General features: G+C 41.6%; 3 protein-coding genes and 1 long non-coding RNA gene across 6 annotated transcripts; 2 read left to right on the forward strand and 2 right to left on the reverse strand.

Moving 5' to 3' along the window:
- Positions 1–98: 98 nt before the first annotated feature.
- Positions 99–17,131, reverse strand: Myo31DF (Unconventional myosin ID). Of its 3 annotated transcripts, none has more exons than XM_070219658.1 (10): positions 17,023–17,131; positions 16,307–16,479; positions 7,613–7,915; positions 5,871–6,090; positions 3,919–4,144; positions 3,463–3,846; positions 3,323–3,402; positions 1,853–3,268; positions 829–986; positions 99–768 (listed from the first exon to the last, which is right to left on the reverse strand). In XM_070219658.1, the coding sequence occupies exons 2-10, from the start codon at positions 16,393–16,395 to the stop codon at positions 600–602; spliced, it is 3,045 nt and encodes a 1,014-aa protein (XP_070075759.1). In that variant the 5' UTR covers positions 16,396–16,479; positions 17,023–17,131; the 3' UTR covers positions 99–599. The 3 variants fall into 3 exon arrangements, with proteins under 3 accessions (XP_070075759.1, XP_070075769.1, XP_016995053.1); XM_070219668.1 differs by having other exon boundaries at positions 16,895–17,075; XM_017139564.3 differs by having other exon boundaries at positions 16,547–17,075.
- LOC138914956 (uncharacterized) lies at positions 17,078–17,556 on the forward strand. The gene is made up of 2 exons (XR_011420659.1): positions 17,078–17,216; positions 17,306–17,556. It is a non-coding gene; the product is annotated as an uncharacterized lncRNA (long non-coding RNA).
- Positions 17,557–20,395: 2,839 nt separating this feature from the next.
- On the forward strand, positions 20,396–21,209 carry LOC108055989 (large ribosomal subunit protein mL62). Its single transcript, XM_017139585.3, has 2 exons — positions 20,396–20,657; positions 20,713–21,209. Exons 1-2 carry the CDS (start codon positions 20,496–20,498, stop codon positions 21,163–21,165), a joined length of 615 nt encoding a protein of 204 aa, XP_016995074.2. The 5' UTR covers positions 20,396–20,495; the 3' UTR covers positions 21,166–21,209.
- Positions 21,155–24,572, reverse strand: LOC108055988 (uncharacterized). Its single transcript, XM_017139584.3, has 4 exons — positions 23,736–24,572; positions 23,531–23,674; positions 21,532–22,543; positions 21,155–21,480 (listed from the first exon to the last, which is right to left on the reverse strand). The coding sequence occupies exons 1-4, from the start codon at positions 24,272–24,274 to the stop codon at positions 21,352–21,354; spliced, it is 1,824 nt and encodes a 607-aa protein (XP_016995073.2). The 5' UTR covers positions 24,275–24,572; the 3' UTR covers positions 21,155–21,351.
- Between the last annotated feature and the right edge of the window lie 1,224 nt (positions 24,573–25,796).

Below are 25,796 nucleotides of genomic sequence, written 5' to 3' on the forward strand. Positions count from 1 at the left end.
AACTTAAAAAGTTCCTTTAGATATTGAAAATATAAAAATCCATTCAAATTGACTTAAATTTGAAAATATTAAAGATCATAGTTACTAAATCACCGCTCTTCAAGTACAAAGTTTACAGCTTTTATTTCGTATATTATTTAAATAATATTATTTGCAAATGGCACACATATGTTCGTGAACTTCGTTAAGTACAAACGTCTTTTCGCTGATCATTACAAAAGGTTTGTTGTGTGCTGTGAATCATGTTTGAAGAAATGCACAAAGTACATTTAATACTTTTCGTTATGTTGTCTGCCAGCTCAACCGGCGGAGGTGGTCCTCTCACATGGATGGTAAATAAATATCGCCTTAACGCATACGTAATAGAAAAATGTACAAAATTATAATCAATTCGTCGATCAAACACATAGAACATATAGGACTAACTAGAGGACGTTTTAAAAACTACAAAGCGGATGTTAGCGGAAGGCACGGTATACACAGAGTTGACTTGCCCAGCTGGACAAATGGGTCACAAGTAGAAAAGAGGGCTGATGCGCCCCGTCTTATAACTAGGTTCCATAATTTACAATACAGTTGGGGAGGACAGGAGCTCCCCCCTAAACGCAATACGCCGCTGGCACCTCGAAGATGATATTGCCTTCTTTGTGATGGAAGTTGGGAATCTCTATGTTTGACGCCGCCTCCACCGAAATTGTGCGGGCTTTGTCCTCCAGGCGGCAGGCAATATTATTGCTCACATTCACACGCAACTCGGTTCCGGTGAGGCTGGAAGAAGAGATTTATATTAAAAACTGGGTTAAAGACTCTATGGGTTTCCCAACTCACTCATGGTACTTCTTGCAGACAATGCCCACGAGCTCGCCAATGCGATCCTCCTTGAGGGGCGTGTGCTCTCCCTGCAGGGAAAAGACCAAATCCTTGTTCTTGGGCGAGTGGAAGACGATCAGTTGATCCCGGCCAGGAGTGACGCTAATGGAAGTCAACTGTAAGGAAAGACAATGGGATTGAGAGAGGTGATTTGATGATGCTTTCTTGTTAAGTTTATAAACTGATCGGCTTCGATCACTTATCCCAGACGATACCTTCTTAAAAACTTTGTATGTGTTGCGATACAATAGGATTAGATATGGTCATTATAGATACAACTTTAGAAGAACAATTAGGGTATTCAATTGCGTTGCAAAAGTGTAAAATTTGTAAGTTTGCCAGACAAAAATTGTGAACGGCCTTTTTTTCAAAAATCGTTGCAAGATATTGACGTACAAGAAAAGGCTAACTTATTTTGTTTGGTATAGCTTGATGATTTTTGAGGAAAAATAATTGCTAGGGAGGCTTTGCCTAAAATAAAATTGACATTTAATATAAAAATTGCCACTTTTTCTACTTTCAATGAGAAATCTGCGACTTCTTAGGCGTTAAATGGCTGAGGACGGACACTAAAGTAAATTACTTGTATTGTAGTCATTCTTTAATTTGTTTAAACCGCGAGTTCCTCGGCGTATTGAGTGTCCAACTTCTTGGTCAAAAATGTCAGTTCCTTACTGTCTTATCTAAGCCGTCCATTAAATATCAAAAAAAAATAGAAAACCGCGAATTATTTGGCATATATAATCATTGTTTACCAATGGCATTTACCAAATAAAACTACATTGGTCGCCAAAAGTAGATCAACAAAATCTATACGCGAATTCTTAAGCCTCAATCGGCTTTTCGGTTGCCATCACCATAGACTCAAACCCAACTTTTTAGTATTTTTGTAGTATTTAAAACCTCTATTTTAAACCATTATTTCTACACAAGTAAAACGGAGTTTTATACGTACTATGTTTAAATGATTCTTTTCACTCACCTCCCTAATTCCAATGCTACGCTTCATGTCCTTGAACTTCTTCTTGATGCCCTCCAGCTTGTAGATGGTCGAATCGGTGACGATGAAGGCGCGATCGGACTGCTTGTTGTGATGGTTGAACTTCTTGGCGAATGCGGAGAAGAGCACCTGGCGGAAGGACTCCGCGCCGGCGACTCCTGCCAGGTGGTTCCTTATGTTCCGCACGCTGGCGTTGTAGGCGTCGTAGAAGCTGTTGTCCGTCGAGTTGGCCAGGTAGTCGCCCACCCAGCGGCGCGCCTGACCCCAGTAGGGTCGTCTTCCGGCCAGAGCGGTGGCGGCGATGATCTGCAGGCGCAACTGGGGCCACTCGCTGCGCGGATACTTGCGCAGGATCATGCAGGCCCGCCAGTTGTCGAAGATCCTGTGCAGCTTGGCCTCCGCCTTTCGTCCTGCGAGCGGCGGCTGCGGCCACTGGATGCTTTTACCGTAGTCGCGCGTCTGCTTGGCGTTCCGGAAGCGGTTGGCCAGCTCCTGGACGTAGCTGCGTAGCTTGTAGGTCTTGTAGGCTCGCATGATCGCAATGGCCGCCTTCATCTTCTTGAAGTTCCTGCGCACAATCCATCCGCGCACCTGCTTCTGCAGCAGGGTCACGATGTGCGGGATCATCTCGTTCCGCTGCTGCTCCAGGGCGAACAGGGTGCGCGGCGAGCGGATGAAGATCTTGGTGTGGCCGTACTTCACGTCCTGCGCAAAGCCCTTCTCCTCGATCAGCACCCGGACGCCGTCGCGATCGCTTCCGGCCCGGAAATTGGGCCACGTGTACTGCGAGATCATCTTGTAGCGCAGCAGGAACTTGTCGTAGCGCTGGCGATGCACGAATCCGGCTCGACGGACCCGCAGGTTCTCGAGGAGGCCGAGGTAGCGCACCTGGTGCTCCACCCGCTCCTCGTCGAACACCGTGGAGCTCTTGATGTCGTTGGGCTTGATGCAGCGCACATAGAAGGGCTCCTTCTTCAGCAGAGTCACCACCAGGTCGGCCATGGATCTCTGGAACAGGGTGCCGGCTGTCAGAGGCCGCTTGGTGGTCTTCTTGATGTCCTGCGCTCCCTCGGGCCACATCTCACTCAGGTTGGCGTCCTTGGAGTTGTGCAGCAGGCGCTTAAAGTCCTGGTACAGCGTGTCCTTGTTCTTCTCGATGAATCCGTTGATGTTGTAGATAACGTCGCCGGCGTAGTGGGTGATGCGGAAGTCCTCGCGATGCTTCAGCTCCTTGTCCGTGGGCTTCAGCTGGCGACTCGTGTAGTGGGGGTGCTTGCTCAGGTTCTTGTCCATGGCCCCCAGCAGCGTGTCGTCCGTCACCTTGCCCACACTGAGGCAGGCCTCGTCCATGATGGCGATGATGCCCTTGTGCGGTTGCTCCACAAGATCGCAAATGATCTGGAATTCAGGGGTTAATCAGTATGTCCATATTATTAGCTTAATGAAACTCACCTTGTTGTTGAAGTAGTCAATATTTGTCCACTCGATGCCCTCTCGCTGGTACTCCTCCTGCTCTTGCTTCAGCACCAGTTCTGCAAGGGATTATCCAGGTGGTTAAAAGATCCTACCTATTCAACATCCAATTGTCTCACCTATGAACAACTGCTGCAGCTTCTCGTTGCAGTAGTTGATGCAGAACTGCTCAAAGCTGTTCGAGTCGAAGATCTCGAAGCCGTAGATGTCCAGCACTCCGATGACCGAGTTGAACCTCGCCTGCGTCTTGCTGCCCCGGAAGAGGATCGCCCGGTTGATGCGGGAGATGATCCAGGTGAAGAGGCGGTCGTAGATGGCCTTGGCCAGCGCATCCTTTCCGTACTCCGCCTGAGTGGCGTTGTGATCCTTCTGCATCACATTTCCGCCGGCGGCGATGACCCTCTTGGTCAGTGCCGTGGAAAGCTCGGACTCGGTGACATTCAGCAGCTTGGCGGTGGACTTCAAGTGCTGCTTGTTGCTGATTACCAGTTCATCCTCAATAGCTGCAATTTAAAACACACAAAATAATTAATTAATTAATTCTTGGGGGGAGAATAATCCTCTCTAGAACTCACTTTGGAACTCCACATTTCCCAGGTGCAGAACGGCCGCAATTGTCCGCCAAATGGTCTGCACCTCGTCCGCGGAGAATCCCAGGGTCTTGAAGGCGTTGCAGGTGCCCTTGTAGTCGGACTTCTCCGTCAGGATGTCCATGCTGCCCTGGTTCAGGTAGTGGTACTTGCCCGTCTCCTTCTGCAGCTCATATTGCCGCAGTTCGTTGTCGTTGGCACCGCGGAGTAGCTAGAATGGATGAGTCGGTTGGGTTGGGGGTTTTAATTAAGCGATTCTAAAACTATTCTAAATTAATTCAGACGGGTGTGTGCCACATGTCCGTATCCATGTCCCAAGAATTTAGCACAGCAGACAATTAGCAGACGTGTTAACTATATTGGAACTTCCGTTTCCTATTATGTATTTGGAATTCTAATTTTCTATATTTTCTATTCTATAATAGACCTGTACGAGTAAGTAAAAATATTCAAGAGTTGTACTTGGTTTTACTCCTTACTTACTCCATAAAACAATACTTTAAATCGTCGTCAAAATATGACCGCGAGTTCTTTAGAACAAGATAACAAATTTTTAATTTTTTTATTATAATCAATTAGATTATTATAATAACACCTCTATTAAAATGAATGAACTCATCATATATTTTTGTCGATTGTATCATCAAAGATAAATGCATTGATAACACAAGTTATCAGTGGAGTAAATTGGGTCCTCACAACTTTTATAGATCTTCAGCGTTGGGAAAGGCATAAACTAAATATCAATAAAAATCTACATGCTTATCAGCGCTTTTACAGGTGTGAGTAAGGCTGAGTATTGTTTATTTTTAAAGAATTACAAACAGCGAAAAAGTACCCTTGGTAGTCATAAATTATATCTTGGCCAAGCTGGGAATTTATGACCGATGCAGACGAGGTGCTAAAGCATTTGGTATCGTCGTTCTTAAAGCAAGCATTCCATAATACGGCCCAATATTTATTTTGACTCAATTCGAAAATAAACAACTCGCTAGTTTCCGATAAACCCGAATAGGAAAATGTCGAACTCTAACAAAAACCAGATCAAATATTCGTCTTGATTAAGTGTTTCCAGATGATAAATGTGCTAAATGTGTTTCACATTGATCGAATACTTTGGGAAATTGCGATCAATTATCACCTCAGCAGGTTAAATTGCCCAGATCAATGGGTGGGTTTATATTGTAGGTGTGCTCCGCCTTGAATGATGAGCAAGCAACTGAATTGTGACGTTATATTTTTCTTGTTTATTGGATGAGTCTTTGCATGTTATCATTTTATAATGATATCATCAACTTCTCAGCGCTGAGGCAGTTGGCAATCTAAACTAGAGTCCAAGCTGTCAGCGAATTTAATTAAATTAATGAAAAGTTTTTGCTCTTTTTTTCTTAGAACTTTTATGAACACTGCGAGCATTATCAAAACTAAACAATTTTAAAATGTGTCATATTTGTATGCTTACAATAACATCCGTTTCAAAAAAAGGCTTATCATCACAAGAAAGTAGCTTGAATGAAACAGAACTTTTTAAAATAAATTGCCCAAGTTTTATCAGTTGCTAAACACCTTAGTCATCGAACTTGAAAATAACAAAGTAATATTGATAGGGCGTATATTTATTATGTATATTCCGCGCTCATAAAACTGCCTTAACGCTCAACTTAAATACCCGCGTTTGTTTACACGTCAGGGGGAGGGCCGCACCCACAAAAAAACCAACGACAATAACTGTCTAACCAGCCGAAAAAAGCATCATCACGGCAACAACCTGACACCCCCAGTAATTGACGCCCCACAGCAGGCCCCAAACCCCTGCTTATAAACCACCTCCCGAACACCTTTCGTCACCTGGCACGCGTCACGCTGACTCACTTGGTAAATAATCGTGTACTTAGTGCCACCCACGAACGGTTCATCTGGTCGGTCCACCCACTCACCTGGTAGAAACTGTGGAAGTTCCGCTCGCCCGGCTGCTGCTGCACCACACGGGACTTCTCCAGCAGGTAGTTGGTGATGATACCGCCCACCGGATCCGCCTTGTAGTCGAACTCAATGTCCATGTACTTTCCGAAGCGACTGGAGTTATCATTGCGGTTCGTCTTTGCGTTGCCGAAGGTCTCCAGGATCGCATTGCTCTGGATCAGGACGTTTTTCACTCTGAAATGTTGGCGGTGATAAAAGTTGTTATATATCAGTCATTTCGAAAAGGTCTTATCTTTAAGTATTTTTATACAAATGTCCCATATATAATTTATATTAAGATTGAACCATTAAATCCTAGAATATTTGCCAGTTTTGAGTTAAAACGTTTTATATTTTACAAATTGATGCGCATATAATCTTTAATCTCTTTAGTAATAATGAATTTTTGACGCTTGCAAGATTATAATAAAAGCCTCATTAAAATCAAATCGACATAATTAAAAACGCAATCAAGCACTGTAAATTCCATCTTAATGCCTCATAAATTTCTCTTTCCTCTGTGGGGGCAAAGTAATTTGGAAATGGCACTCGCCCTAATCCACCAACCTATAGTAAATGTCGTTTTAAATTTCATTCGAGGCACTAAAAATTGGCAATTTAGTTGGCCATTGTGTTTTCGGGGCTTGGTCGCGGAGGTCTCAGCGTTTTTATGGAGCACCTTAAACTACGCCCAAGTGATAAAAACTCCTTGGACAAAGTGGTTCGCCGGGGTGGGCAATTAGTGGGGCAATTAATTTGGCAACTTAAGCTGCAGCCCGGCACTGATGTCATCCGGGGTCATGGGTCACGCGATGACCATGTGAGCGATTATTACCCATCTGGGATCTGGGGAATGCCTAATTACCCGGCGCCCTGTACCCAGGCTCCCTGAATGAGAATTCCATTGCCCATTTGCATGCAAAACAATGGCGAATGTGAGTAGTTTTCTCCGGCACCGACATTTTATAGATTGAGGTTCGCTTCCCAGCGTCTTGTTCACAGTATTGTGATAAGGCCGAAAGCGTTCCATCAACTTGTGCATAAGTGAGCTCAGCTTGGTGGCTAAATTGATAAACTAATTTACTATGTAATCAGCACAAACTGCTTGGAAACAGCTGAACTAGCGAGCATATTCACTTTACCTAGTACTAAAAGCTATCAATTAGATTTCGTCAAACAGTTGGCAATTAAAAAAGAACGGATCTTAATTTTTCAACAAGCTGGTGCCTTTATATATTTTTTGCGAAAACTATTTAAAAATGTTACCTTTCTTTTGAAAATCAAAATTATTATCAATGCTAACGAGGTTTGGCGGAAACAAAAATATTTATTTTATATTTTGGAAAGAGGGTATTTTTACCTTATTAACTAAAGTTGTGGCAAATCAATAGCTGGCTGTTATTAAAAAAATTATATATTCTGCGATAACTATTTAAAAATGTTACCTTTCTTTCAAAAATGTTCTCTTGGTTTTAAGATTTGTCAAAAACAAGAATATTAGTTTTATATTTTTTAAGGAGGTTACTTTCACGTTATTAAGTAAGGTTGTTGCAAATAAATCATGATATGATATGTTTATTAATATAATATTCTGGAAACCTTCAAAATCGTTCTGCTATTAGAGATTTATAAGATTTTACTATTTTCCGATTTATTAGTTTTTTTTTAACTTTTTTCTTGTCTTTTCTTAAAACTTACAATAATACCTATCACATACCTTTCGATTTCGTTCTGACCCTGGGCATTCGTCACCGCCGCAATGTACTTCATGATGATCTTGGAGGCCTCCGTCTTGCCGGCTCCGGATTCTCCGGAAATCAGGATGCAGGTGTCCTGTTGGCGCTGCTTGAGGACCCTGTAGGCGGCATCGGCGATCGCAAACAGGTGGGGGGCATTCTCGAACAGTTCCCGGCCCTTGTACTTCCGAATGGTCTCCGGGCCGTAGATGTTCATCTGTCTGTAGGGGTTCATCGAGACGCACACCTCGCCGATGTATGTGTAGATGGACCCAACTTGGAATCTGGAGGAAGAGTAATGGACGTTCGCTCATTAGTGGATGCACACGGTGTTCGGAAACGCATTGCCCGCAGATTACGAAATAGATTTCGACGAGTTGGAATTAACTAAAATAAATGCGGGGATGGGGAAATGAGTGGGATTGACAGGTGGGGAGCCACCGCCCGTCGTTTGGCGCCTGTAGCTTTCAATTCGAAAATTGCTTTTCCAACATACGTGAAGATTCGGGGTTATATGAGATACCTGCTCCCCACGATGCCGGGCGATCGATATAATTGACCGATGTTATGTGGATCAAATTTTTGATTGACTGCAATGGGGTGTATATGTGGATGCATTTATTTTGTACTCAATTTGTAAGGCGCCAAAAGATCGGGTATAAAAGTTTGTTGTGTTAATAAAATGCATTCGGTTCGGTAAGTGGGTCACTTTGGATAGATAAACAATGAGATGCATTCAAGTGTATAGAGAACTGAAATAATCATTTTGGAGAATATCTTAAATTGTAAAATAAAAGTTCTCAAACAAACAAAAATAGGTGGGCAGATATACACATAACGTTTTATAATACTTCAGTGTTTTCTGAAGGGAAATATGTAATGTAGTTTTTTGGAAACCTTTGAAAAAATCGATGATAGACATTATGTTATCTAAAATTAAAGATAGCGATTTCAAGTACTTCGGAAAATCTATAAGACTATTACTAAATCATTTTAACTTGTAATTTCTTTTTTATAGTTATTGAGATCTTTTATCTAATGCTGATCATTAGCTTGTGAAGTGTTCGGATTCGACTTAATTCCAGTGCCGTCTTAGTGAACTCATTTGGAGAAAAAGTGAATCGAGTTGGATGCAAATTACCCGTTACAATTCCCAAGAAAATTACCCAGACTGGCCCGAAAGTAAGAGTTACACCATTACCACCGGACTGCAAATTACCCCAGATGAGCCACATAGCCGAAGTCCAGTCCAGACTGTGCAACAAGTATTACTAAATCCATGGACTGAGTGTTTTCCCAAAACGAAAAACAGAAACCCAGAGTGAAGCACTAAATTACCAGACAAAGAAACGGAGAAATTGTTAAAACCAAAGACCAACTCAAACTAAGCCGAAACCAAACAGCCAACAGTTTTTGTTAGTCCGAAATGAGGGAATGAAAACGATTAAAACAATACACTTAATACGCGCATTTGTTTGTATTTATGTTTTGGCTGCTGGTTGGGGTTTCGGGGCCCAGTTCCCCCGAACACATGTTTTTACTTAACTTTTCAGTGCTTATTTATAGACGGGGGCTGGCTTTTCTGCTTTCCGTTTCGTTTTGTGGACTTGTGTGCTGCCGTTTCTGTTACTTTTGCCGCCCAGACATCTGGGTCAAAAGTGTGACAGGCGACAAATGACTAAACGCCGAACCGCTGAACTCCAGCCGATGTCCAAGAAAGCGTTTAGCACGCTTTTTAACTTTGCTGATTCTTTTTTTGCTTTTTGGGGCCATCATTATGAGTTGCACTCAGCGGCAAAAGGGCAAGCAGCAAATGGCAAGCCTCTTAGCGAAAAGAAACCCAATCCGAAAAAGTTTCCATCGGCGTGATTTCTATGATTTCTATTTCCCCCAGAACCATATACACCATATTGACACCATGTGGAAGGGCGGGAGTGAGTGGGGGTGGCAATCGCCCACGGGGCGCATGATTGACATAACGTCAAATTTTGTGTTTGGCCCGCATGACCATCCACTCGCCTTTTGCGGAGGAGGGCTTCAAATGGGGCTTTAGAAATTGTCGGCCAGGTATGTAATTGTCAGAAGCTCGATTCAACGGCAAGGAAATGTAAAACTGCTTCAACTGGAATCTGTCGTTTTCAGTTTGAATAATCGGGGTCGTTGATCGGTTGGCATAGGAAAAGAAATTACATCTCTAATAAAACATTTTGTAAGCGTTTTTAAAACGTATCTTCTCAGAAATCAATGAATAAATTATTGGGAACCCTTGAAATGATAAATGAAAAAATTATTATCAATTATTTTATTAAAGTGAATCCGTTAAAATGCATACATTAAGACATGTGTATAAATTAATTATTTAATTCAAAACGGAACCACAAGATATTTTAAATATTTCATTAAGAACTATATATTTTTTGGGAATAATAATACAATAATTGCGTTTTCCTACAACGTTCTGACTCACAAACAGTCAAAAAAAATCCCATACTCCCTTATCATTCCTGAACTTCTCACTGCACCCCATTTGTCATATGTATATAGTTATCTCTCGCTGTACTTGCCCTCCAAAATATACCAAATATTTTTCATATTATTTATTTACTCAAGTGCCAACACATGATTTCTTTCCCTCTTTTGGATTCCCCATCCAAGAAACATGCATAAATTAAAATATTCTTGCTGGCTTCGCACATTTTCATGTTCATTCTTTCGCGCACTTCATAAACTCGACTTGGTTATATTCATTATAACGATTGTCGCTGACTGCGAGTGTCTTTCTTTATTCAGAGCCAAGTGACGTAATTAAGATAAAAGCTAAAAAAAAAGAAATGAAAACAAATATATCGTCAGTCGTCTAAACGAAATTCCAACACACAGCAACAGTTTGTTTTTATGAATTATTGTGTTTTTGAACATTTTGTGTTACACCGATACTGGGACTATTGTAACTGACTCATCTTCCTGAAACTGAGCACATGGCATTGGCATCCAATATTATTTAATTTAAGCATGTATCAGTAAACAAATTGCTGGCTTAGAGTGCTAACAAGTTGACTCAGCGTCGGCTATTCTAAGTGCTATTTGCATATAGCCATTATTAATTTGCAACGCCTTCTCGCGCCCCCCGATGAATCATTTGATTCTGAAATTCGTACTCCACCCCAGACGGAAAATCAATAGGCTAACAGTGCATTTTTCATGGGCAAAGCAGACGGCGTTCGAAAAATGTTTGGTCTAAGCTGACGTCATGAATTGGTCAACAAACTCGGCTTTTAGTGGGTCAATGTTTTTATTTGCCTTAATAGGGGTTTGTTTGCTTTGTTATCTAATTGAATTTAGGCGATTTATTGGCTACAAATGGAGTGCTGTGTGTATTTGGGATTGTATCTATCTGTTATTATATTTTGGAACTAAAGATCGTTCAATCGAACTTTAGAGAATGGGATTGCATCTATCTGTTAATATATAATAGAAAAAAACAATTTTAAAAAACATAAGATAATAAGCATTAAAAGAAAGAAAAGACATTTGTTATAAAAAGAATCTCAAATTTAATGATTATTCCCCTTAGCTTCTAAACTTAAAGACAAAATCAAAGAATAATGGAAAAGACTATCCACAAAATGAGAATGCGCTGATAGGTCAAGTCCCCTCGCAAATTTTTTGAAAGGCTGCCAATAATGGCATTCATGGGAACCACATCAGAACGGGCCAGAAAAGCTGTTTCATCTCATTATTAAAATCATTTTCCTGCGCCGCCTCGCTCCTGTCTACTGACCATCTGCAGAATTTTCCCGAGAGACTTTTCAACGATACTTTTCATTTCCATTTCCATTTTCCTGCGCCTCGTCTGTTATTTTCCCCTCAATTTGCGCAATGCACAATTGCATCTGGGCCGCGCCTTGGAATTAACTTCAATTTACACCAGGCCAATCAATTAACAGGAGCAGAACTCTGAGAAGTCTGGAAGGCAGGCCGCTAAAGATTTGTGTAAACGAAATGCAGATGCCAGTGAATTTTCCCTGGACTGCCGCTCCTCCGAGCAGAAGTTATTGCAATGTGAATGACAAACATTGCCTGGCCCTGGATAAACAAACATAGCGGGAATACTACGGCGTCGTCTAGACGGATTCTCCGGTCGTTCTTTCCACTTTGGAGGTTCCATGTTTAATGCTCTTCTTCCCAGAATTTGCACATTAACTTAGTTTATGGCATGGCCGGGAGGAAAGCACCGGCAGAAAACCGGCCATCAAATGGCAGCGGTTATGCTGGGTAAATGATTTGATTTCCGTTCCGCTATCAGAAGTGCTTATCTTGGGGAATTGGCTGCTTGATAGCCCCTTATCGCCTGAATGCCCTCGCAAGGTGAAAAGGAGGGTGAGTGTTTAGTTTTCCCCGGCGTAGATGAAAGACTCCCTTTGAACTAGGAGATACAAGATCTGAGATCCAAGACAATGCAACGGCTCCTCTACAAATAAACAGACAATCTCTGATTGCAATCGGAAATACAAGGAGCATTCTTTAATAGTCTTTAATGGCTTTAGGGGAAAGACCCACTAAAAAAGCTAGGAATTGTTTACGTTTCCCGGCTGCTTTAATATTTTTCCACATAGCGAAGGACGGGGGAATATCACACGGCTATCAGCTGGAAATGTATAAATAAATACTCGATAAACAATTGGCAAGTATAAAAATATGTACTGGTGTAAATGGCAACTTAATCCAATGGAAGGTCTCGCCGCGACAATTGCGTAACCAAAAGATCGCTTATCACCTTGGCACTAAGTATTAGCCATGGCTATCGAACAATATACTATAGGGACCCATATGTGCGACAACCTCTGGCACTTCGGTGGAAGTGTGCAATCTTATCGGGCCAAGAACCCAGTACATAAGTAAGTATATAAGAAGGTATGCCAAAGTCGTTTTCAGCAACTGGAAAACTATAAAAAAGTGGGGGTTTTGTTTCGTTGTTGATAAATAAGCGGTATCAATATTGGCTGGACGATAAGTCCGTGCTTTTGGGGAATTCTTCAAGTGAAGGTATACGAACATTTTACATTTTAAATCATTGATTAAGCTGAAGCCCTCTTAGGACCCATCACTTGTAGTTTTATTTCGCTGAGATTGCGATTGTGCCTTTGGGATTTCGGTTTGCCCATAAAAGCACACTCAATACACTCCAGCTGAAAGTATTTCGTTAAGTGCAGTGTTTATTGGCGCCAGCGGAATACTAAAATCTAAGCCTTGGCCGAGCCAAAAAGCCAATAAAATAAAATCACTAGAAGTATATGAAAAGTGAGAAGCATTTAAATGAAAATGAAATGCAGTTTGTCGTTAGCATTGAAAGTGGATATCGTCATGTCTATGAATCATCCGCTTGCTGGCTGGAACTGCTGATATTTGCTCACTCAATTTATAAAGTGGCTAATGGGAAGACCCACTTTGAACTCTCAAGAACTTGGGCTGAGTGGGTGTGTTTTGATAAGCCTTAAACACTGATACAGATGGAATTTACAGTCCCAAGTAACTGAAGGTTATTGGACTGGCTTTGTGAAAATAATATATTTTCTATGAATATATACCTGCATTTATTCTGTTTTTAAAAATACACACAATGCCATTTCCTCGATGTCAAACAAATCACTTAATAAGCCCGAAAATATTATTTAAAATTCATGGCCCCAATAAATGTTTCCCCCGGAGAGAAAAGTTCAACGGCAGTTCATGGAAAACACAAGTGCTGCTGTAAACACTGGATCCACCCGAAGTGCATATATAGGCCAAATAAATGCGTAAACAATTGTCGAAAATGAAAACAGAACTTATCTGCTAAATAGACACGAAATGGGGCACTTGAAAGTGATGCATGTGATGCAGGGGAGTGGGAACCAAAGGGTAAAAAGGGCAATCAATCAGGGATTTTATGGGGCTCTCGGCCCTCCCGTGAGGACACTCGACTTAATGACAGTCGTAAAACGACTCCTTGGCAGAAGTGCCGCGAACTTGGATTGCGGCAAACAAAGATCTGGTTTGTTTTGGGGATCGAGGAAGCATTTCGATCGCTTCGGGGCAAGTGAAACAAGTTTTCTTCCAAACACACACTTTCTGCTTCTTCTATTTCGTGGGTGAGTCTCGGCCAAACTGACGCCATCAACCGGTTCGTATTTTGGCTACGCCACGGAATTTTTTTTTTGTTTTGTTTTTCGGTTTTCTTATTGTTGACTCGAGTATCTGCAAGATACACAGGGTGAGTCAGAGCGAATGCGATGGGATTACTTATATTTATATTGAATTATCCGAATAAAATATAGTATTTCTGGGGTGCCAAATAAGTTGTGATGTCATCTGCCGATGCCAAACAAGTTGCAAAAAGTCTTGTGTCCGAGTTGGGTGCAAAATGCAGCCATTTCCCATTTGATTGATTAAACCGCACGATGCCAAATGAAAGTGAGTTTGTTTCACTGGATTTCTTTTATTTCTTTCACGTTTTAGCGCATTTTCCAATTACGTGTTCGCTTTTCTCGAGTTTTCAGCGCGTTTTTGACCCCCAATTCGTTGGAGGTTTTTCTCAACTTGGTTGGCTCCGAGTTTTCCGGCTTTCCTGATAAATATTTATTAATGCGCAGCAAATTGATTTGAGTAATGTTATGATTGTGCCAAGTTGTAACTCATGAAAATCGTGTTTGATGTTGCAGGTATTACAGTGATTATGTAATTAATCCAATTTACACAGCTCAATTTGCTTGTGATGCTTTGATAAGCTGTTTGTGAGCCACCAAAGTGGGTTAACGCATCTTTGACGGTAATTTTAATTATGGTCTTCATCGCTTATGCAATCGACTTTTCAGTTTTACCATCTGTGCGTAGACATCCGATTTTCCTTCATCAATTAGTTTTCTTTTTCGATTTCAACCGACAGCTCATTCAAGGCGAACAGTTTGTTTTTGGCCTATCAAAGCCAACCAATCGTAAATGTGATATATCGTCCGACTGAGCTGGACAATTAAATATATTTACAGATTAGATGAATCAGTGCTGGAACCGTGGCAACATTTATTTTTAGTCATTGCAAAATATTCGGGGAAAGAGAAACCCACCTGCGGTGATTTAGAGCCAAACAGTGCCACCGAACTCATTATCATAAAGTCCAAGCGAAACATCATTTTTCCAGAGTTTTGTAAACCTCTGCTAATCAGTTGAACAAATACGTGGACTCGACAATGCGGCGGCGAGAACTTTTCCCGATAGTGATCGCTTTTACATGAAGTTAGCCAGCCATGCGAACCAGCGACCCGGAGAAACAGATGGGGAGATACTCCTGCTCCAAAGGAAGCGGTTGCAACAAGTTGTTGACACTCGCAGTGAAATGAAATGATATATGGTCCATGTGGGCTGTGCTGCGTGGTTGTCGGGGGGTTAAGGAACTTTACATAATGGTCATGTAGCCCCCGAACGTAACCACCTGGAACCACAGTGCCGGCCACACAAATATTGACACTCTACTGGGAGGGTGGCAGTTGATTTGGAGTGCGACAATGGGACAAGAATTTCACTTTCATAAATATTCAACTTGATCTACAGAGCATCTGGTTTTCTAGACTTATTCAATAGGTTATGGTTTTTGTTTGAATATTTATCATGTTTCTTGATAATACCTCCCCCTTTTCCCATCCACTCTCAAATTGAATTAAAAGGCCGCTAATGAATGCATTTAAAACCGAAAGTCATGGCACAAACAGAAGAGTTTAACACTCTAAATGAGCATGCAAATGGGTCCATTGAGTGCGCTCTGGAGTGGAACCGAAAAAAGCGTATGGAATGGGGGTTAAATGGGGGAGATAAAGTCAGAGACGGAGAGCCCGGCTTTAATTGAAGCGCCGATAAACAAATCCAGTTTAATCAAGTCGGAAAAGCCAAGAACAACCGCAACCAGTTTTTCTGCCTGGCGATCGATCAGAACAGAAGCCTTGAACTAGACCAACAACTTGTGGAAAAGTGGTTTCCAAAAGGGAAGGAGTATTGGGGCAAGTAAACAGAGGACAAGGCCACCGGAGGAATCAATAAGCACGATGGCCATTCGCCAGTTGGAAATATTTCACATGACTTTATAGCAGCTCTTACTTGGCTTACACTTTTTATGAGAATGTTATTGTAGGAAGTGTTTGCCTTTATTACTTAGCTCAAAATAGCGGAAGTACCTTGGCGCCTTAAAAGAGTTATTAGCAGCTGACTAACAGAATATAAGAAAAGTTTTTAATAAGAATTTCCAAGGTCAGGCTTTTAGGTTTTTGTATTTGAATTTGATTATTTCATTTAGTTAAAATTGTAATAATAATATTTCAATATTTTCTTATTTTTAATATTAAATATTATTTAAGAAAATTAATAACAATGTATGCATACATAAAATATATGTATGTATGTATAGTAGCTAACTGTTAACTGATATTTAATAAGCAGTTAATAAGAATTTCCAAAGTCAGGCTTTTAGGTTTCTGTATTTGAATTTGATTGCCTAATTTATTTTAATAATAATATTTCAATATTTTCTTATTTTTAATATTAAATTTTGTTTAAGAAAATTAAAAACAATGTTGGAAGATCACTTAATGAATTGAAATAATATTGCAAGATATTTGATGGGCAATTTTCCTGTAAGAATTTCTTACCTCTTGCGCAGGTTATCCATGAACTTTTCCATGGACACATGATCCAGGAGGACAAAGTCCTGCACTCCTGCTTCCCGTTGCAACGCCATGGTGTCCTTTCGTCCTTTTTAGTTTGCTCACGAGCGGAGAGAGCGAGAGTTCGGTGGAGCGAGGATCGGGGTGCTAATTGCCGGCTGCAAGGGCAAAGGTGAGAGTTAGGACTCAGGTAAGAACGGAGGGAATACCGCGCAAAGCACACACCGAAAAAGAAGCAGCGTTCACTCGGTTTTGTTTTGCTTTTTATATTTGACTTTTTTGTTGCCTCGCCTTTCGCGTCTCGCCTCGAATTTTAAATATATATTCGTATATATATCGTGTTGTTGCTGCCAGCGATTTTTATGTTTTATGAGCCAATTTCGGCCGCTTTGCTGATTGCGACGAACAATTCTCGCTGTGACAACACACACACGACGTCGAAATCGAAGAGCCCCGGAGATCAATAAAGAATATTTCTGGACCGATCGAACGCTTCCAATTGGAATGGAGCAAGAATGGGGAAAGATAGGAAGCAACAAAAATAACGAGAACTCGATCAGGAACCACTCTCACCCTATCTAATAACCGCAAGTTTCGCGACGTCTCCCGGAATAAACATTAATTTTATGATGTGCTGCGATCAAAGATCTCCGATCGGTGCAAACTAGTCCGGAATGCAGCCGACCAATAAGCTTGCCCACCTGGATTCAGTTTCGGCGTAATAATAACAACAATCGGCCGTCGCACAACCGCGTTCGACCGGATTCAAAGAGTGTTTCAGTTAGAGGTGGAGAAACATCGATGGAAACATCGATGCATCGATGTTTTAAAGTTTTCCAGAAACATCGATGTTTTTTTGCGACAATCGATGTTTTTGTCACATCACCAAGAAAACGTAAGTGTCAATTATACGTAAGTGTAATGTATGTAACTTTAGTGTGGTAAGCACGCTTTTGTTGCATACTAACACGCCATCTACAACAGCTATGTTACCACCCTACCAAAGGAATGGAACTTTGATACGGGCTAAGCGATGACTTCAACCGGTCTGTCCATGGGCCTAGCATATATACTTTTCACACTGCATCTTCAAAGTGGTCGCGTAAGGAAAAAAATAAATTATACAATAAGTTAATGCAACTGAATTTTAAAATAGGATAATATTTATTCATAATGTATAAAAATATTTTCTTAATCATTTAAGTAAATAAATTCGATATTTTATTTTTGTTTAATTTTTCATTCTTTTGTTCCTATGGAAGCTATAGGATAAAGACGTCCTATCGGAACACGGTATGCACAAAAAAATACGATTTGGAAAGATTCATGTTCATTTAAATTAAATTTTTAACTTTTTTATTTGCGCCAAAAATGCCAGATTTTCCACTTGGGAAGAAGTCGATTAGCGGAAGCTGATACATATGTACATATGGGTACTTGGGTATTATAATTTCAGTCAGATGTTTGCAACGCAGTGAAGGAGACGTTTCCGACCACATAAATATATAGACATATATATATATTCTTGATCAGCATCAATAGCCGAGTCCATCTAGCCATGTCCGTCTGTCCGTTTCTATGCGAACTAGTCCCTCAGTTTTAAAGCTATCGCGATGAAACTTTCCCAAAAGTCTTCTTTCTATTGCAGGGGGAACATATGTCGGAACGAGCCGTATCGGACCACTATATCTTATGGCTCTTATAGAATAAATCAAAAAAATAATAATAAAAAACTTTGTAGAAAGTAGGCGTTTTTATTTTTGACAATGTAAAAACAACATTTTAAGTAGGCATACCTGCAAGGGTATACATATAAACTTCGGCTGGCCGAAGTTAACTTCCTTTCTTGTTTATTCAGGATTTTCATTTTCAGGACAATTAAGTAAATAAGTACCAAAACCGTACCGGTACCAGCAATACGGAAATCGGTTCAAAATTACATTTTTATTTTGGTCTCGTTAGGGGCTGTCCATATATTACGTAATCACAATTTCGGCGATTTTTGATACCCCCCCCCCATGTAATCAATTCTTCATACAAAAAAAAAAAAAAATTTGCACTAGAGTAATCATTTGGTGACCCACCCCCACCCCTAGATGATTACGTAATATATGGACAGCCCCTTACCGGTTCCGGTTCTCTATTAGGAATCGGTTTATTTCGGTTATCGGTTCTGACTTCATTCCCTGAGAAAAATACGTACACGTGCACGTTAAAATCAATAAGAAATGCTATAAGGGGGATTCCCTAAACTGTTGAATTGCTGAATTGTTGAATTTTGGTCAGCTGTTAATCAGCTGTTCCATACAAAGTCAACTTTCAGAAATTTCAGCAATTCAACAGCCTCGGGGCTGATGAAAATTTTGTTGAATTGCTGAAAAGCCAGAGTTGTCACCTTTTTTTAAAAGTCGTGGCAACTCTGTAACATTTTAGTATCACCAGTACGCATTATTTATTTTAAAATCAACTTAGAATGCATGTTTGTGGTTCTTTTTACCTCGGTAACACTTTTAGACAGTAACTAGCAATAATAAATCATATTTTACGTGCTTTAAGTTTCGTGAAATTTTTCAACAAATAACAGCTGTTTGAAAATTCAACAGGAACCATTTTGGGTCGTTCCCTTAATTGCTGAAATTTTTTGTTGAATTTTCAACAATTCAGCAATTCAACAGTTTAGGGAATCCCCCTATAATTTCATGGTTTTAGGCGTCTTGAACAATCTGCAGCTGCATCTCCATAATCTGCATGTTAACTATGAACCATCTAGCTCTTATAATTTCTAGACTTTCATACAGACAGACAATTTGACCTTACGAATCTAAAATAAGGGTAACAGTAAAGGTTAGGGAAATCTAAGTAAATCGCTTCATTTTGTTGCGCTACGAATCACTGTGTAAATTGCATTTTTACGGGGTATTACAGAGAGATTTCTTCCCATATGAAAAACTCAATAAAAGGCTGATCCAGCTGTTTGTTAACCACTGTTTGATCTACTCTCGCAGGAAACAATCTAACAAAATGAAAATTTTCTTCGCGCTTTTCGTTGTGGGAATTTTGGCATCGGCAAATGCTCAACGTCCAGGTTCATTAGCACACGTAAGTAAAATATACACAAACGCCAAATTTATTTATTTATACCAGTCTGTTGGGATATGTCGTAATTACGAACCATACAAAACCAATCTTTTCTTTTAGGATCTCTATAATTGGGTGACCTAGCCAAGCGAAAGAGCCGAGCGGAAAAAAAAAATATATAAAATGCTTTTAAAAGTAAAATAAAAATATTTTCTTCAAGGATGTATTTCCCTCATTGTTAAGCCATTCATCAGGTTTTTGTAAACTGTTTTGGATTTTTTCAAAATAGTTTTTTTTTAGTGACGTGTAAAAAAATGGACAAGTTTTAAAACAAAACAAGAGAGAACGCTATAGTCGGGTTGTTGTCCCGACTATCTAATACCCGTCACTCAGCTAAAGGGAGTGCGAACGCTGTGTTGGGTTGGTGTCCCGACTAATAATCGTAGCTCAGCTAAAGGGAGTGCGAGGGAGATAGATATATAATTTTTGATTGCGTATAACTTTTTAATGAATGGTCCGATTTGAAAAACGTCTTCTACATTTCGATAGGTATAAATATACACAACAAAATTGCATTTATACTTCTCGGAAATCTTTAAAGATGTGGGCGCAGGACCCATTTTAAAATCGTTAGTGGGCGATTGTGGGCGTTAGAGAAGGCGTGGCGCTCGGCTAAAATAAACTTGCGCTGCGTAGGAAGCCAAAGAATATGTGTGGGAAATCTCAACCTTCTAGCTTTTGTAGTTTCTGAGATCTCAGCGCTCATACAGACGGACAGACGGACAGACGGACATGGCTAGATCGACTCGGCTAGTGACCCTGATCAAGAATATATATACTTTATGGGGCCGGAAACGTCTTCTTCACTGCGTTGCAAACATCTGACTCAAATTATAATACCCTCTACAAGGGTATAAAAATTAACACATAAATTTTGACTTGATAATTTTATTTTACCGCAGTTAAAGCTAAAATATGCGACATATTTGAATAACGTCGTGAGGTCACACTGTTTTCAACTCACCACGAACAGCTGTTTCATGGTGGAAACATCCGTCGCCCTCGTAACATTTGATTTGGCTAAAATCGGGATAAAATGAATAAAATCACGCGTGCCTTCATTAGCGTTCTGCGCCAGAGCAGCTCCTCCGGCGGCACCAACACCCTCCTGGGCCGCCAACTCTCCTACAAGAGTGATTTATCCCTGGACAAGCTGTACCCCAGTTCGCGGTTGCAGATCTACACGCCGCCCCCGCCGGTAAGTGGATGCAGTGGCTCCTGGGATTGCCTCTCTTGATATATCCTTTCTCCAGCCACCTGGCAGCGGCAACAAGTTCAGCGGCTTCATTCCCATGGACAGACTGGAGATCACCTACAGCCGGAGCAAGGGTCCCGGAGGGCAGCACGTGAACACGGTGAACACCAAGGTGGACGTGCGCTTCAAGGTGGCGCAGGCGGACTGGATACCCGAGCAGACGCGCCAGAAGCTGCTCAAGGTGCTGGCCAACCGGATCACCAAAGAGGGCTACTTCTACATCAAGAGCGACCTCACGCGCTCCCAGCAAATGAACCTGGCCGATGCCCTGGAAAAGCTGCGCTCCATCATCCGATCCCAGGAGGTCGTGGAAGCGGCCCCGCCCAGCGAGGAGACACTGGAGAAGCTGCGGCGGCGCCAGGAGCGAGCGGCACGCGAACGACTCCAGCTGAAACGAGGTCGCGCCCAGGTCAAAGCGGATCGCCAGGGACCCAGTGGAATAGACTTGTAGTTATTATTGGAAATTGTTGCACAACATTACACATTTACACCTAATTAAGTTATGAAGTCCACTTTGGGTGTTCACTATTACAGATTTGTAAGGAATTGGAATGGCTATACCCTCTGCTAGAGTATAACATATAGTATTTAAATTTATACGAAATCTGTGAAAGCGGAAGCACGAAAGGATCTTATTCTAGGGCAGCTGCTCGTCCACGCGAGCCGGCGTGACTGTAAATCGCTTGGAGCTGGCCACTTGGACAATCGTTTCCCTCGCCGGCTCGTCCTTTCCCATTTGCGAGGGCATGCTGGCAAATCGAGGACGCTGCAAAGTAAGAATTTAGCAACCAGGAAGGACAGAACGGTCACTCCTTACCGGTTGTGGCGGACTCAACTGGATGGAGACTTCGTGGCTCCTCTGCGATGGCCTGCTGACCACACTGTGCCGCTGTCGTCTCTCCACTGGAGGTGCACCACTCCCCATTCTCGTCGCATACAGCTGCTCCAGGCGGTGGATGGTGGAGAAACCGGCACCGGGCGGCTGCATTGAGAAACTGTGTCGGTTGCTGAGCGGCGACCAAGTGTGCTGGTAGTTCGTCTCATCCAGGTGGCGCAGAAACTGACGATTGAGGGAGCCCAGCGCCTGCTGGTCCTCCGTGGCCAAGTTGGCCATTAGCTCGTCCAAAATCTCGGACTCCGTCTCCACCTTTCCGTGCCGCGCCAGCTTTATGTCGTGCTTCCAGAACTGCCTGTTCTTCCGCCCAATCACCGGGGCAATCTCCTTGACCTTCAGCACCAGGATGCCCATCAGGTAGACGCACAGGACGTTGGACAGCGTCAGGCACATGCTGATGCCCCCCAGCACGGCCAGCTCCTTGGCCTGGTTGTCCGAGTAGCGGCGAGACTTGATCACGTCCACGTAAAGAGAGTCGTCGTGCTCGAAGAACTTGTAGATGCAGGCCACGGCCCAGAGGAGCCCAGAGTTAACTGCCGGCGGCAGCAGAGAGGCGGATATGGCCACGCCCACCAGCGAACCGATATTGCCACCCAGGATTCCTATGGCAGCCGCCGCTCCCGAAGGAATGGCCGTGAAGACCCCAACGACCAGGGAGTGCAGATCGCAGCGGGAGAGCATCTCCTCCGTGAGTCCCTCACCGATCCCGTACTTGTGGTCAGTGGTGCAGACGACCAGTCCGAAGAGGAAGCCCACCAGGGTGGCGGTCAGAATGCCGATCAGTTCGTTCAGCATGCCCAGCCGGCGAAGCGATCGGTCCTGAATCACAGTTCCAAAAATAGCAGCGATTATCGGTCCCATCAGTGGGGAAATGAGCATGCTGGAGGCCAGAAAAATCGTGCTGTTCTCCACCAGGCCAAAGCTCGCCAGAACTCTGAAATGGGTAGTTTAAATTACAGGTGCGCCTAAGTAGTAGAGTATAGGATTTCGAAAAGTTCTTCAAATGTATGGTACAAGTTTTCAAGAAGCCAGTAAACTAATCTATATATGGATTAGATTATATCCAACATTTTAGACGTTTTAAATTAATTTTTTAAAATGTTAGTTTTTATACCCTTGCAGAGGGTATTATGATTTCATTCAGTAGTTTGCAACGCAGTGAAGGAGATGTTTCCGACCCCATAAAGTATATATATTCTTGATCAGCATCATTTTTGAAGCTATCGGGATGAAACTTTCCCAAAAGTCTTCTTTCTATTGCAGGTAGTTTATAAGTCGGAACCGACCGGATCGGATCTTATAGCTCCCAAAGGAAGGATCGAAAAAAAACGTTAAAAATGCCAGCTTTGGTGTTTTTTAAAATAGTACCTTCTACTCTTGGGAATATTATTTTTAAAATATTTCTGAATTTCGAATTAAATATTTAACAAATCGTACTACTATATCACATAGCTGCCATAGGAACGATCAAAAAATTAATAAGAAAGTAATAGGAAATCAATTTTAGCTTCCTTGGTTTTTATTGTATTCTCTTCTTCTCTAAATCTTTCTCTTTTTAAATATTTCCGAATTCAAATTTAAATTTTATCAAAATCGGACGAATTTATCATATAGCTCCCATAGAATCGATCGAGAAATTAATTGGAAACAAATAAATTAAATTTAACAAAAATCGGACGACTATATTATATAGATGCCATTGGAAAGGATAGAAAAAATAATGTCAAAATAATACGAAGTTAAAAAATTTTGAGATTTGTAAGTTAATAGGAATGATCTGCAAGGTTATATAAACTTCGGCTGGCCGAAGCTAGCTTCCTTTCTTGTTTTATATGATAGAAATACGTTTAATAGGCTTTACCAAAGCGAGTACTTTTCGAAAACCTTGTCCTATTAATATTCTTTTGAAGCTAGTTCTTACGCTGCAGATACGAGTAGAATGCAAAAATCGAAGGTAATGGCTGCATCCTGGCGAACATCTCTCAGGATCTGGGCCACATTTAATCGGGATCGCACAGAGTTCATGAACCGATTCCAAATGCCCTGCTTCTGGGCATTGATGTACCTTGAAATAGTAATATCGTTAGATTTTAATGGATCGAAACTCCACTTTTTAGGTATTTTACTCGGTGCTGGAGGGCCGGTCCTCCTGCTCCTCGGAAGCCTCGCGCTGCACATAGGATCTGTGGGCCAGGCAGCCGACCACGGACACAGCGGATCCCTCCCGATCGCCGATGCCCCATTCCTGCAGAGCCTCGTAGAGATTCTCGTAGCGCTCGTCGAAGTCCATGGAGAAGCTGATGTGATAGGCATTCCCCTCCAGACTGGGCAGCCAAACGGCATTGGGTATGTGGAATTTCTGCAGGATCTGGCGCAGCACCTGCTCCTGGACAGTGTCCAGTGGCATGTCGAGAAGCTGATCATGGGACGTCTGGATTTGGATCTTTGGCAGGGGATTCTGGGGCTTGTGGCTTTTCATATCCGGGGATTCCCCGATCCGAATGGTGGAAAGGCTGTCGATCGTCGAGGCTCGGCTGACGGTTGCGGTGGGTGTGGCTGTGGCTACCTCTCCGTTGACCACCTGGACGTAGACCTTCTTCAGGCGCTCCTCCTCCGCCTTCGTGGGAATCGTGATTGTGAGGAGCACGGCGGCTGTTCCCGTCATCGCTGCGGTCGGAAATGAATTTCTGGGGCCTGTGTTTACCTCACACTTTGTATGAAATCGATCTAGTGCATAATCACCCGCACACACACGTGGACAAATGGAAACAAATGGACGGACCCGGTAATGCAACTGCAATAATCTTCTTTATACTGGAAGTCGATTGAAGCCGCGCTTGTTATTGCCGCCACTGATAACGGTTCTTGGCTGGGTGCTGCTTCTCGCCGATCTGCCAGTCACCCGGAAAACTATCCCACTTGGCCATATTTAGGATCTTGGTGGAGACAAGCTTTCGCGACTTCCCGCCCTGGTATTTATTTTGAAATCCAGAACCTCCGTTTCTACATTTCTACTTCTGTTATATTTTTATACCATTGCTGAGGGTATTATGATTTCAGTCAGAAGTTTGCAACGCAGTGAAGGAGACGTTTCCGATCTTGGGTGTTTTTAAACATATAATCTCCTACTTTTGGAAATACCATTTTTTATCTGATTCTGAATTTCGAATTAAATTTTATCAAAATCGGACGGGTATATCATATAGCTGCTAACGATCGGAAAATTAATGGGAATACAATAGAAAATAAATTATTGCTTCGTTGGTTTTTATTGTATTATTTTTGCTCTGGAATATGACTCTTTTAAAATATTTCCGAATTTCGATTTTAATTTTATAAAAATCGAACTTCGATACCATATAGCTGCCAAAGGAACGATCGAAAAAATAAAGAGAAATAATAGGAAATTTAACATTTTTGCTATTTGTAAATTAATAGGAATGTTTTGCAAGGGTTTATATAACCCATAGTTGGGTATTTGAAAACGGTTTTACTTAAATTTTAACCGTTATATATTGTGTTGAATAATTTAAATAATTACCTAAATGTACGTGTTCTAAATCAACAATTTATATTTTATTTTAGAAACGCAATTGTGATGTTCAACATTTAAAATGAAATTCCAAATATATACCTAAAAAAATTTCCCGAAAAATATTGTGCAAATTCTATGAGACTATTCAATGATGCCGATTTTCCGGTTAAATGGTGCTCCAAATAATAGGCTCTAGTTAAAAGTAAGCCAAATGACAGTTTGTAATTAACAAATAATTGCCGGTAATTAAATCGTTACTTTTAATCGGATAATAATAAGTGAGTAAGTCGTAATTATTAATTTACGCAAGTTGTCGAAGATGATACAGAACAGATTCGATATTTTAGAACATCCCAGGTATTAAGGTTAAAGGGCGCATCTTCAATATTGCGTTATTGTCGTAAATGATTCAGTCGCTTGAACAGATTATGTAATCTAATTAAACATTCTCGTTAATTTCACGCTGTCGGTTGCACTTGAACGTCGGCGAGGTTCAAGTTTGGTTAATTGAATGCTCACGGCACGAGTGTTTCTGTGTGCACTTCCATAGACCCGAGAGTCGTGCGAGTCGCAGCCAATTGGCGGATCATTTGTATGCAGGTAGGATGGTGTCATTCTCCAGCACGATAAACAGAGAATTTAAATACATCCA

This window comes from Drosophila takahashii, chromosome 2L (assembly GCF_030179915.1).
Source record: "Drosophila takahashii strain IR98-3 E-12201 chromosome 2L, DtakHiC1v2, whole genome shotgun sequence".
NCBI lineage: Eukaryota > Metazoa > Arthropoda > Insecta > Diptera > Drosophilidae > Drosophila > Drosophila takahashii.